We start from the raw sequence: 13,380 nt of genomic DNA, 5'->3' as shown, positions 1-13,380 counted from the left end.
GACGACTTGGCTGACTGGTCTACCTATGAGAGAGTCTTGAGGATCACAATCTGGTGAGATGTGCACAAGTGAGCCGGTCAATTGGCACACATCGAAAGATGCCAGACTCTTGCTTGAATAAAATTTGAAAAGGCAAATACAATAAGCAATCCAAATGATAAACGAAAGAACTTGGGTAAGAGCAGGGTCTTAAGGCGAAAGCTACAGTGGAGTTCACCAGGGCATGCGGCCGAATATATGGCCTCAGACGATCAGATCCTCGCGGTGAAGCGGAGAACGGCAGAGCTGCAGAGCTAAGGCTCAGCAGAACACTGCATACGGTGGGTGCCTCTTGTGATATGGCGGCGGCAAGCTTGTCACTCTGGGCAGGGGTAGAGAAAATTGGAACTGGGATTCAAGATTGACGTGCTGGAAGAGTGTGCAGCAACATACATGCCTAGTGCTAGTATAAAAGCATCTGATCCTGAATGGTGGCCAAAGAGCTTCAAGGGCCAGCGGCTGACGGAGCTCTGATATTGGCTGGCTGTTGAAATACCGTCTCCCCATGGTGGGTGGATCATCCGGTTGTCACACAGCCGCGAGCCGGTATCATATTCGAGAGAAACAGACGCAGTCTGCAGGTGAGTGACATACAGAGGTAAAGGTCGACTCAGATGGCGGGATCGCGGAAGGTTGATGTTTTCTAGGATCAGGAACCATGTTGCAGCTCCAAATGTTTAGGCCAGGGATCATCAGCGATGGCTGGGGATTTTGTTTCTTGTTTCTTTTTGCATAGACAGCATGATAGCTGATCTGCTGTCAACATAAATTTGGGTCTTTTCTTTTCTTTCTACCTACATCAAATAATAACAGCGTGAGAACGCTAGAGAAATATCTTCATCGTGGCTAGCGCTTTCTGTACGGGATAAGAATTAAAAATGTGATGATATAGGCTGCTGTGTTGAAGTTCTCAATGGCCGTTGGTTCATTCCCAATTACGGAAAAGATGAGCGTCTGAGTATGGCTCAGGATTGGGCGCTCTGAAAACCCGATCGGTCTAGGCAAAACTGTTCCTGGCACTTGGACCGTGATCCAGATACTGCTCTATTCCCCTTCCAAACAACGGTTCATCGTTCTCAGAGACTGTTGGTTACAGTAATAGGTAATGCTTGGGGGCCGGATGGTGGAAGAGCAAGAGAAGCGGCAGCCATAGTGGAGCATTTAAGATGTAACGCTGCTTCTGTGATGGTGATGAGTTGCGATAGGTTGCTCTGATTGGACTAGTGACGCCGTGACTATTCAGGCGGGTTGTCGACGGGCGGTAACAGATCAAATATGATTTGCTGTTGACATTGTATGGTTTTCTGGGGGTTTTAAGCGCATGCGTCCTTCGATTCGTGCTCGTCTGCTACCTAGGTAAGATTTCGACCTCATTCGAGGATCTCCTTTCTCTTCTCGGGCATTAGAAGCCCAAAAAGGTCAAGAATCATCCGAGCGCGATGAATTGGGTCAGGGCCAACTTTTTGATATCAAGATGGCATCCATCTCATCGTTCGATGGCGAACACCATGAAGGCTATTAGGCTTGGTTGTTGGTGATGAATTGGCTCTTATGCACAGTCACTGCGGACCCCAGCGGGATTAAACAAACAGACCATGGGGCGAGAGAGCCAACAGATAATCCAGGCTTCCCTGTAGATTGTCAGTCGCTTTCTTTGCCACGCCTCTGGCATGCCGAGCAATGTAAGTGACAATAAATTCTTGTTGGTGATGAGTTCGCTCTTGAGGCTGTCGATCTTGTCCCTTAAACCAACACTACTGGCCGTGCTCTCATTACCAGGTAGGTAACGGGATGACAGAAAGGGAAGCTCATAATGAGCAAGCGATGGGAGTCGGTATTCTTTCTTTCTGTCTGATTCTGTGAACTAGATTGGTAGAAAAGAATGAAGTGGTCATAGTAATTCAATGTTTATCCGAGTGGTGGTGATTACAACCCAACTCATGAAATGGATACTTGTATTTGCAGCTGATTTTGTAGACACAACTCTGGAACCCAGTACCAGATAGATACAAAACCCAATACATAGAATCAACCATGAAGATGAGATAATGTTTTTGTAAATTGCTAGCCCGCCGTCGCACATAATAAGAATTCGTTTCTGAATTAATGATTTTCACTACAAGGTTCAAGTGTCAATCTACTTACCCTATGTCCATATTGGGTACCTCAGCCTCGTGATTTACTGACTCCTAACTGGCTGTACAGGATCTGTACCCCACATGCGACTCCACGAGGCTGCGACTATGCCTACAACTTTTCATCATTGACATCAAAAGTCGAGTCTACCCAACAATCTCGACCACCACAATCAGCTTTAATCTTCTACAGACCATAGAGAAGGAGATCCTGCTGATAAAAATGGCGTCAACCACAGGACTCACTCGGTCTACTTTTGCCAAACTTTCCCCTCATCCGTATCTACTCGCCAACCTCAAGCCCTCCTCCAACGATGTACGCCCGGCTCGAAGCAACGGACGAGCTTCAGACGAGGTCCGCGTCCCAACAGTAAACGTATCGAGCTTGTCTCATGCAAATGGTAGCGCCGTGGTGCGTGTGGGTGACACCACTGTTATTTGCGGTGTCCGAGCCGAGACTATCTTGACCCAAAACATCCCAAGCTACCGCGCTGCCAATACCGAAACCGAACTGAAAGAGTACGACCTGCTTGTTCCTAACATTGAACTCGCTACAGGATGCGCCCCTCAATTTCTCCCCGGCGGCCCACCAAGCACTCTCGCTCAAACCCTAAGCACACGAATATACTCTCTCCTCCACAGCTCCAAGATTATCAAGCCTGAAGACCTACGAATATGGCACACAGCACCGTCAGAGGACCTCGAAGCCGATCATGACCGCATGGAAGAGGATGATGACGAGACGCCTAACGAGAACCGGTCTGTCGTGGCTTACTGGGTGCTTTACATCGACATCTTCTTCATTTCTTTTGACGGAAACCCATTTGACGCCGCTTGGGCTGCTACTATGGCCGCACTACGGGATACAAAGCTCCCTGGAGCTCGTTTTGATGTGGATCGAGAGATGATCGTCTGCTCCCGCAAAGAACCAAGGCCTCTTAGCATCACCAGCACTCCAATCGCCTGCACGGCAGTCGTCTTCACTGGCAAAGAAACCGACCGGCCCACTGACGGCGAGTTCTGGATGCTCGTTGATCCCGATAGGCTTGAAGAGTCGCTCTGCGACGAGAGTGTGACGATTGTGGTGGATTGCAAGGATGGCAAGGTCAACATCTTGTCTATTTCAAAGCATGGAGGAATTGCTCTGACTCCTCAGTTTCTCACATCAGAACAATTCCTGGGCTGGGCGACGAAGCGATGGGAACAGTTCAATGCGGCCATCACCCAGTCGTAGATTTATGATACCCCAATAGAGATAATACATAATTGAACATGATTGTGTCCTTAACTACAATGTCATGGTTATCATGAACTACCTACTTTGGAGAAGAAATGTGTCTATACCATTCGACCCACCCTGTCAGACTTTATTCTAGGGCAGGAGATACCGGAAGACAAATTGCTCTACCACTCATAAAGTGAATAGTAATGAAACTACCACGCCACAAGCAATGTTCCGCCAGAAGAGGTAGATATTGCATAGAGGGCTGAGCGGATGGTGAGGAAAAAAGAAGAAAAGAAGAGGAAAATGTTGGCCAATCCGTTTTCATCACTCCCAGCCTCTGCGCACGGGCCACATTACTTTTATCTACATGGGTCCAGCTGGCTTAGCAACCCTGCCCCACCTGGAATATTCTTCATCTTCGCGCATCATAAAAGGGCAGATCAACTCTCACACTTTCCTCTCCTCTCCTCTCCAACAATCTCAACCTCAACCATGGAATCCCTCTCAGACACCCTTTGGGATGTAGTGATCAGCGGCACTGGGCTACAACAGTCCCTCCTAGCCCTGTAAGCTTTGGATTCCATCGTCGAGATGTCGCCTCGGTCGGACTGACCCAGCCTTCTTTGTTGAAGAGCTCTGTCGCGTTCAGGCAAAAACATACTTCACGTCGATCCCAACCCATTCTACGGGGGTAGCGAAGCCGCTTTCAGCCTCCAAGAGGCAGACGAATGGGCTGAGAAGAACCGATCCGCCGACACTTCTCGGTTATTTTCTGCTGCGGAAGCAAAGCGTGATGACGCCTTGGGTTCAGCACGTGCCTACAGTTTGGCTCTCGCGCCCCAGTTGATACACTCGCGGTCGAAGCTTGTCACTCAGCTCGTTGATTCGAAAGCATTTCGCCAGATCGAGTTCCTCGCTGTCGGCTCTTTCTACATCTACCAGCCCCCTTCGAATTCTTCGTCGATACCTTCCCTCAGCCGGATACCCTCGACTCGCGAAGATGTTTTTTCCAATAAATCCATCCCGGCTCGATCCAAGCGGTCCCTGATGAAGTTCCTCAAGTTTGTGCTTGATTTCAATTCGGAACCTCAAATCGAAACGTGGACGCCGTATGCCGGTGAGGGGCTCGTACAGTTTCTGGCTTCCGAGTTCAAACTTGATGCGGCTCTTCAATCCTATGTTATCACACTGACTTTGAGCCATGATGGCAAGATATCAGTCAAAGATGGCTTGAGTGCGATTAGCAGGCACCTGACTTCCATGGGAGTTTTTGGTACCGGCTTTGCTGCTGTCTATCCCAAGTGGGGTGGGTTGTCAGAGGTCGCTCAAGTGGGCTGTCGAGCAGCAGCTGTTGGCGGTGCAACTTATATGCTGGGCTCCGGCATCAAGAGTTTGCAGCGACCTAGCTCCGCTGAAGCCGAAGCTCCCCTTGAGCTCTCGTTCACGAACGATATCGATGTCAAAGCCAAATTGGTGGTTCAAGGCGCCGATACAGTTGACCCCAACAGCCCTCGAATTAGCAGGCTTACAGTGGTGACAAAGACAGACTTATCTTCGCTCTTTGAACTGTTAACTGAGGGCGCTCCTGTGCCTGCTGTTGCCGTGGTGGCGTTTCCAACAGGCTCGGTCTCTGAGGGTGAAAATCCTTCAGAGTTTCCCGTCTACGCGATGGTACACTCGAGCGACACTGGGGAGTGCCCTCCTGGACAATGTGAGTAACAACAATATTTTCTTTCATCCTTTTGGTGTTATGATGATTCACATACCGAATACTTATCTACATTGTCTGAATCCCAATGACGATCAAATCTCTGACAAACTGATACACACCTTCCTCCTTTCGTTATTGTTCTTTTCACATATTTTCAAGGACAGTGTGCTAACGAGTGAATAACAGATGTTGTATATCTCAGTACCGTTTGTACACCATCTGCGAAATTATTTCTCGACAAGTCTCTTTCGTCTCTTTTGTCTGCCGCGTCGAATGGCCAAGACATACTTCCACTGCTTTATAAGCTATACTATGAGCAGGGCGATGGAATAAACGCTCTGAGCAATGATGGAAACATTGCTACATTCTCATCTACTTCACAAAGCCTGGCGTTTGATGATTCTATCCTTGACTCTGTTCATGAGGCTTGGAAGTTTGTCAATGCTGGCTTAGAAGATGATCTTGAGTACATGAAGTTTGAAGATCGAGAAACTGCCTCAGATGATGAGTTTTATGATTAGATGAGCACGAACTACAATAAAGCCCCCATTAATTTTGATCTTTTGTTTATTCGCTATGCGATTGTGACAGCGTCATGCCTGCCCCCAGGGAAATTGCCCATGTACCATAAATACCTGTTGATGCTCTCTATTTTGTTTCCCGACATCGTCGTATGCACCTGTGCACCCATACCTATTTCCCATGTCCTTTTTGTTTGTCCCATTGCCCACAATTGCTTCCGGCCAAACTTCCCGAACTCCCAGGAAATAGTTTCCGTTTCCCCATCAAAAACAAGCTCGAGCGATGCCGCTAAATCCGCAATGTTATTAGTCGTTCTTTTCGTAAGTCTTCCTGTGGTACACTGGTAGAGACCAGTATGTGAGAAGATGTACCTGCTTGTCAGATCCCCCAATTTGTAAAAAACAAGCTTACGCCAGCTCGTCGACCATGTCATCGACGCCTTGCTCGGAAACAGTGAGTCCGATGCGGATAGTACCAAAAGGTTGGTTGTTCGCAATGCCTTCTTGCTCCACGGCGATAGCGGTTTTGGTGGCAAGAACTAGAACATGCATAAACGCCTCTGAAACAAACTTCTTTGTGCTGCCCGGATCGTCGAGCTCCTCGGTGAGTGTATGGAAGTCAATCCAGCGACGGCCAGTCCGATCATGGGGGCGAGTATAGCCCCTTTCCTGTGCCCGAGCAGTGGCGTAACCCAAAAAATCAAGAGCAAAAGAATCGATAACGCCGGAGTTCTGTGTGTCGTTCCCATTGGTAAAATCAAATCCGCCCATAAACCCTTCATCGCCCATGGAAGAGTCTTGTGAGTGCAACATTGCCACGTCGTCGGAATTGTGAGGCAAGTCAGGAAGATCGCTGAAGCGCTCAATAGAGCGAACCACACTACCGCGGCCATGCAGGGGACTTGGCGCAGGAAGCCTTTTCTGCACACTTCCCTGCCCTCGAAGTGATGAGCCAGGCGCGATAGAGGGAGGACGGCTCCATGGAGCCATGGAAGATGAGTGACGGTCTTCAAGACCCTTTGCTGCATCTAACCCCATCTCGGGGGCGAGATCTTCGCCGAATATGACTGCCCCCGCGTTGTTGTCATAACCACGTCCTAATTCGTTGCCATCATTCTGATTTCCAGTTCTCTGACGGATGTTTCGCTCTTCATCTTGCTCATCTGGAAAAGCTTCGGCCGATGTACGACGGCGACCTCGAGACTGAAGCTCTGGCTCTGGTTCGGGATCTCGTCCCTGGAGCTGCGCCAACAGGGCCATACCGGAAAACGTCCCAGCAAGAGGGTGGGCCCTCCCTAATGGAGTTCTGGCGACACCAGCAAGTCCATTGCCGAAAAGGAAGGCTTTGGCGTTGCGGCGGGCTTGGGTTGTCGTAGTTGCTGGGCGTAATTTGAGAAGAGCTTTCATGCTTTCAGGATAGGCCGAATACCATCCTCGAATCGTAGCTGAAGGGACATAGTCCTTCTTGTCAATCATTTGGTGTTTCCGTCGTGGCCTTCCCCGTCGTAAAGGGGCCTTGACTTCCAGAGTCTCGGTTGTCGATGTAGTGGTTGGTTCGCCGTTAGATGTAGGCTGTTTAGCAGTTGGTCGCTTGGGAAATGGTTCAGCGTCAGGCAGAGGATCCTCGCCCATGATGATCACGTTGTCACCTGGGTCGTGCACTTTGTTAGAGCCAATGTTGGCTGCGTTGGCTGCTTGGATGTGGAGTTGTTCTTCGTATGCTACGGTTCCAGGAAGAGCGGGAAGCTCTGGCTCGAGATCGCCAAAATCAACGAGGTTTCCGTCAATATCGAAGTTGAGATCAAGATCGGGAATATTTGCTATATCTTCCCCGAAAGGGTTGAATTCTTCGAATGAATCTTGTGCATGAAATGGCTGCGTCAAATCGAGGTCGAGGTCAGTTGGAAGACGATAGCTCCGACCAGATTGAGAAGACTGCGGGAAACCAAAGTTCAAGAGTGAGTTACCCCGGCCAGAAGAACTTGTACCTTGTGTCAGGGGGGTCATTTGAGAGACATTGTTCTGCGTCGACAATTGAGTTGAAAGGAAAACCAAATCATCGACACTAGCCAAGAGATCTAGTTTTGGGACAGTGGACAAAGGATCAAAGGATGAATCGTCTTGGAGGGTAATTTGGTGTCGCCTCGAAGGAGTGAAAAGTCAACTACAAAGAGCTTTGAGAGTGACAAAGAATTGCTTACTTTGACTTGCCCGCGTTTGGGTCTGTTTCGTTTGTGTTCATGGCCCGAAAGAATGTCATCATGTGTGATTGTGTCTTTTCAGCATCTGAAAGAACATAATGGCATTGCTGAGAATAGACCCGAGAAACTCCATAAAGGAGATTCCCCTGAAGGCGTAAGGCCAAGGGGGCCCCTGGGTCAATGATAGTCTCGCATGCCTTTGGAACGTCAACGCCTTGGATTGCTTTACGAGTCAGACGTTTCTGGCTGCTATTTCCCACGGTAGCGACGAGCCTATTTGGATATGTGAGTGGGAGTGTTGGAAATAGTGTACGTACCTCAAGACGTACCAGATAGTAGCGACCCCATACTGGGTGTTGCTGAGAACTAATGTATATGTTAGTTTGTTGAAGTAGAATCGTTGTGGGATGGCTTCACTTACTCTCGTGACTATAAAACATGGTGCTCTATCATGCGCATATGATGCCTCAGAAAAGCCTAGAGATTTCGATCAAGGAGGACAGGAAGCAGTTTCTTTTGAATCGGATCGTGTAGTCTCTGCCAACCCCTGATGCTGGAGGCCCGGGTCGAAGTTGTTGGTGATACTGGAGGAGGTGAGGTCGAATTACTAAGGAGAAGTTGATACGAGGATGCGAAGAAAAGAAAAGTGACGAGAATACGTCACGCGCAGTCGCAATTGAGAGGATTCTCTCGCGGGAGCAGTTTCAACGCCTGGCAGCCACTGTCAAGCAGCTGGCACCTCAGGCAGCAGCAAGGTAGCCCGCAACTTGGCGTTCGCACTTGAATTTCTCCTATTGTCTTCGAAATGTGAGATATTCATCGAGTCATTGTCTTTATGCATCTGGTGATATTGCAAAACATTCTCCTATCATATAACTTATTGTCTATTGATAAGCTTTTGTATCTTCAATGACCTTCTATTTCAGTTTCCCAGATACACTCCTCAGCTTCTCCACCAGTAATATATTTATCAAGCCAGTAGCGCAATATGTCTCACTGGATTCTTTGGATATATTCATTCATATCATCAGATTGTAAGTCAGGTTTAAGTCGACCCTTCAGCCATCACTTTCGATCTGCTTCTGAAGACCCTCACCACGATGATCTGGTACCTCTTACAGTGTACGTCAACCTCATATGAGATGCCCTTGCGGAAAGCCAGTACTCTACTCTTTCCTAGGTATCTCAGAGAAGGTATATATGGCTCTCTCCCTGTTTGCTGCCATAGTATGTAAAGCGCACTATGGAAGACTACAACCGTTATTTCCGGGAATGAAGATACCAGTGCATTGAGTTCAAGATATAGTAGCGTCTTGTTAGTAAACAAGCATCAAATATCAGGAAAACATGGTACTGTGGTCTAGTTGGTTATGACATCTCGTTAACACCGAGAAGGTCCCCGGTTCGAGCCCGGGCAGAACCTCACTTTTTGATCCACCTCCTCCGAAGTAGAAGTATTGCAGATGACATTCTTTTGCTCCATCGAGATACGTGAATAGACAAGGGGATAAAGACGCCGAAAATGTTCGCTGTGGACGGAGGAAACGATTCAGATAATGCCATTGAACTTTGGGAATAGGTTCCTGACCATAGGGAAGTTCTGATTATCTCTGGCGATCAAACACCTGGTAAAATTGGTTGTATAAATGCATATCATGTATCCTGACCGAAATTTATCGAGGACTGGTTCCTCACAGGTTCTTTCGACAGTCACTTGTGAGTAGTTCGAAGACTGGTTCCGCTAGCGATGCAAGCGGCGCAGAACCCTATAACAGCAACGGCGGTTGAGACACCAAAGGCATATCTGATCCCATCATAATAGACTAATCGAACCTTGAGTTGCAGGTCTAAGGGGAGCTCATGAATGTAATCGACCGAGTGTCGAATTTGCTCGATGATCTTGTGGTCATATCAATAAATGTTCCGAGGACATTTTGAGATTTTGGATAGGATTTAATAAGACTTACGCTCCATTTATCTGGCACGCCAGTCAATGCTTCCGGCAAGCGGGTGCTGAGAGTGGTCTGCACAATGGCAGAAGTGGTAGAAACGCCCCAAACCGTTCCCATGGAACGGACAAGATACACTGTTGAGGCGGTAACTGCATGATCTAGATATATGTCAGTCAAGGGCAATAGGTGGAACTATGAAGGCTCACCGGAATGCGAGAATGAAGCGAGTGAAGTAAAGAGAATTCCGGGATAGATCATACCCTGGCCAAGGTTCGCTGGAAAGACATAAATAAAGTACTTCCACTTTGAGTCATGGAACTGTAACGAAGCTACTAAGCCATTCCCTAATACCATCATGAAAGCTCCAATGCGCACAAGAGTGAGTAATTTTCCCCAGCGAGACATTACGACACCAGCGATAACACCGCCGATTGGGGTTGCCAGAGATGGAATTGCAAGCCGGGCTCCGGCGGTGGTAGCTGAGTCAAGAAGAACAACTTGGAAGAAGAGCGGGAGCATGAACAGGTACTGCAAGAAGTCAGTAAAGTGATTATAGAAAGATCCTTTCATGGTTAACTTACTCCATAAGCGGCCATACCTGCGCAGACATTTGCAATCTGCGTCGAAATAGGGAGCCTTCCTTGTAGCAAACGGAGAGGTATTACTGGAATAGCACCCGTCCTTGCCTCGACAAGAAAAAACAATGCGAATAAAGCGATGCTACCGATCAAACATCCAACGACCCAAGGACTGCTCCAAGGTAGCTCATTGCCTCCGAGACTTAGTCCCAAGAGTTGAACAGAGACTGACATGACCATCAGTAGAGAACCGGTAAAGTCAACCCTCTTCCAGACGGCACCCAGGTTGTTTTCAGATACGAAATATGTGGTTTGGTCAGAGATAGCCAAAGCTCCAACGATAAAGGCTGCAATCGAGACCGGGACTTGAAGCAGGAAACACCATCGCCATCCGATATGATCTGCAATCGAGCCTCCAAAGCAGGCTCCAGAGATGGCTCCAAACCCATAGATGCCGTTCTGAAGGGCTTGATACATTCCACGTTTACGGAATGGTATCATATCTGAATTGACGATAGTGGCTTCAAACTGTAATTAGTGAATTGGTTCCAGAATTGCCAGGGTTACACTCACCCATTGTCATCAGGCCTCCTCCACCAAAGCCGGTCAACGCCCTCATGACGTTGAGAAAAATCACGTTGCTCGCAAGACCGCACCCAAGGCATCCAAGAGCAAAGGTGACGGTCGAGATGAAGAAGCACAGACGTCGACCAAAGATATCAGACACTCTTCCATAGAGTGGCTGAAACGCCGTGCTTGTGATAAGATATGAAGTAGTCAACCATGAAGCTGTGTTAGCCGCATCAAACTCAGAGCTGATGACCGCATATGTAGCAGCAGTGATTGTACTGTCGAGCCCATAAAGAAAGACGTTGGACATGATAGCTAGCTGGATCCATGTGAACCCCCGTGGAGGTTTCCATGTATCCTCATCGGGTGCGTGAAGTAGTGGTTCGTCTTCACGATTCTGAATGACATCTTCGGGGTCATCTCTCTGTGACTCAGGTACTAGTACTCCAGGTTCTTCAGAGGTAAATAAATCATCTCGCATGGTTATTTGATAAGAATGAACTAGAAACCCCAGCCTTTAGAATACAGTGTAGTGTTTCAGTGTGCACAATCTGATATTGGATCCTTCTTCTTGTGATAATAAATCAAGCTCCCGATAGGGCATGGGCCCAGGAAAAAAACCAACTGCAACATTGGTGTCCCTACGTCAAGTGGTTAATGGCGAGATACTCTCTGGGTATCACGCCTTTAACAGGTACTGATAAGATAATATGTTTTTTTGGACTTGGTAACACAGAAAAACAGTGATATTGATCGAGGGAGGTAAGTTGTCAGAGAAAAAAAAAACACCACAAAAAAAACACACATAGTAATTCCTTTGGTATTGTTATTGACTGTAATTCTTTTGGGTTGATTAAGGAAGCAAGAATGAGGATAGTGACAATCTCAGACTCCCCTGCATACCTACTTACGCCTAACCCACAATGAGGCACCATATGCATACCTACCTTAGTACCTACTAACCTAATAACCAGCTCAAAGGCCTCCGAGGGACTTTTCTCTTATGGGATGGTACTTTCTTTGGTTTAGATAACTGCAGTTTGGTAGCTCATCTGACATTTTAAGAGTTTAGAATATTTGAGATGGTTGCCATGATTGGGGGCCTGACCCGCCTATTGGAGGGTACAACTGAGACCAACATCCATCCTGTCGGCATAGCATCTGCTGGCTTAGGACCAGGATCATCCTTTCGATAAGAAGATTCCCAGACTTGTATCAATTCTTGCTCTTTTGAAGTTGAAGAAATATTTGACAGAATATTGCTAGGTAGACACGTACATAGGCGGTAGACATTTCCAACATCTAGACAATTACCTTGTACTAACTTACCTGTTCCGGTGATAGAAAGAAACAGGCCAAATTCTATGCACAAAGATCTGACATGCTTTTGTCATAGGAAGGAAGGTACCTAAAATACATGTGATATACAAGAAAGGAAGGAGCCCCGACCTGAACTGACGTGAAGCCCGTCGGCGTTAGGCAGGCACACATCATACAACTCCACTGAATAACCTGGGCATCATCGTCACCATTATCAGAGATACATATCACACTACCTACCCACGTAGGAAGAAATGCAAGGAAAGCCAAGCGACTTAACATTGACACTTCATAAGGATTATCAGCATGAAACAGCACAGCGCTTCGATACGAGGTTTCCGGACTCCCTACCTTAAAAACCAAACAACACCACTTAAATAGCTGGTCGGTTTCAAGGGTCCAACCACCCAAAATGCCGTAGCCTTATTCCTATACACACGGTTCCTATATTGGGTAGCTGTCAATGCATGTCAGCAGAACGTTCTCACCGCCCTCTACCGCTATCAGAGTACAGTATTAGAGTATGCAGATTACGCCCAGCTTGAGCAAGACACCCATTTTGTGACCCCAGTGGCCATCTCGGTGCGAACCGTGCCGCTGCCCTTGAGATAAAACTGAGTCGCCTAAATTCAACCGACAAGTCTCGAAACTCGGAGAAATGAGCTTGGGTCGGCTGGTGGCTTGCAACATAGACTCCCCTCTCACAGAAGAAAGTGGAGAATATTCAATAGCGCCTCACAAGTCTTGGTGCAAAAGATATCTCACAATGGCGTTGAGAGGGGTGCTTGATGTCCCGCAACCTGTTCCTGCATCTACAATATGCCAAACGAAATTCACAAGTTTAAGGTTCCAGTCGTCTGGTGACCATACAAGCCACTCCTCTTCTGATTGATCATTCTCTACACCAAAGCTCGGCCTTTGGAGCCCGTCTGTCGAATGGGTTGATGCAATGTCGTGTGGGCGGCAGCACACCAACTCCCCAGATCCTCTAGTGCGCTCAAGACATCGATTCAAGACATCAACACTTGTGGGGACTAGCGCACAAGTTCTAAAGTGATGGTGTCGTCGTTGCTCGCTGCACAAGGTTGAATGCTGTTGGGAGTCACATAGCGCAATTTGAAAATCCCA

At 47.7% G+C, this 13,380-nt stretch overlaps 3 protein-coding genes across 3 annotated transcripts; 2 read left to right on the top strand and 1 right to left on the bottom strand.

The window, feature by feature from the left end:
• Positions 1-2,397: 2,397 nt before the first annotated feature.
• FPOAC1_004696 (uncharacterized protein) lies at positions 2,398-3,408 on the top strand (the record flags this gene model as incomplete). The annotated part of the gene is made up of 1 exon (XM_044849237.1): positions 2,398-3,408. One exon carries the CDS (start codon positions 2,398-2,400, stop codon positions 3,406-3,408), a length of 1,011 nt encoding a protein of 336 aa, XP_044707947.1.
• A 294-nt stretch (positions 3,409-3,702) lies between these two features.
• FPOAC1_004695 (uncharacterized protein) lies at positions 3,703-5,631 on the top strand (the record flags this gene model as incomplete). The annotated part of the gene is made up of 3 exons (XM_044849236.1): positions 3,703-3,965; positions 4,032-5,110; positions 5,297-5,631. The coding sequence occupies 3 exons, from the start codon at positions 3,703-3,705 to the stop codon at positions 5,629-5,631; spliced, it is 1,677 nt and encodes a 558-aa protein (XP_044707946.1).
• A 408-nt stretch (positions 5,632-6,039) lies between these two features.
• FPOAC1_004694 (uncharacterized protein) lies at positions 6,040-11,413 on the bottom strand (the record flags this gene model as incomplete). Its single annotated transcript, XM_044849235.1, has 9 exons — positions 6,040-7,774; positions 7,833-8,105; positions 8,162-8,198; positions 8,254-8,261; positions 9,547-9,731; positions 9,800-9,942; positions 9,991-10,312; positions 10,366-10,883; positions 10,936-11,413. 9 exons carry the CDS (start codon positions 11,411-11,413, stop codon positions 6,040-6,042), a joined length of 3,699 nt encoding a protein of 1,232 aa, XP_044707945.1.
• Between the last annotated feature and the right edge of the window lie 1,967 nt (positions 11,414-13,380).

Source organism: Fusarium poae, chromosome 2 (assembly GCF_019609905.1).
Source record: "Fusarium poae strain DAOMC 252244 chromosome 2, whole genome shotgun sequence".
NCBI classification, from domain to species: domain Eukaryota; kingdom Fungi; phylum Ascomycota; class Sordariomycetes; order Hypocreales; family Nectriaceae; genus Fusarium; species Fusarium poae.
Note: the sequence above shows the minus strand (reverse complement) of the source record. Positions and strands in the feature narration are given on the sequence as shown.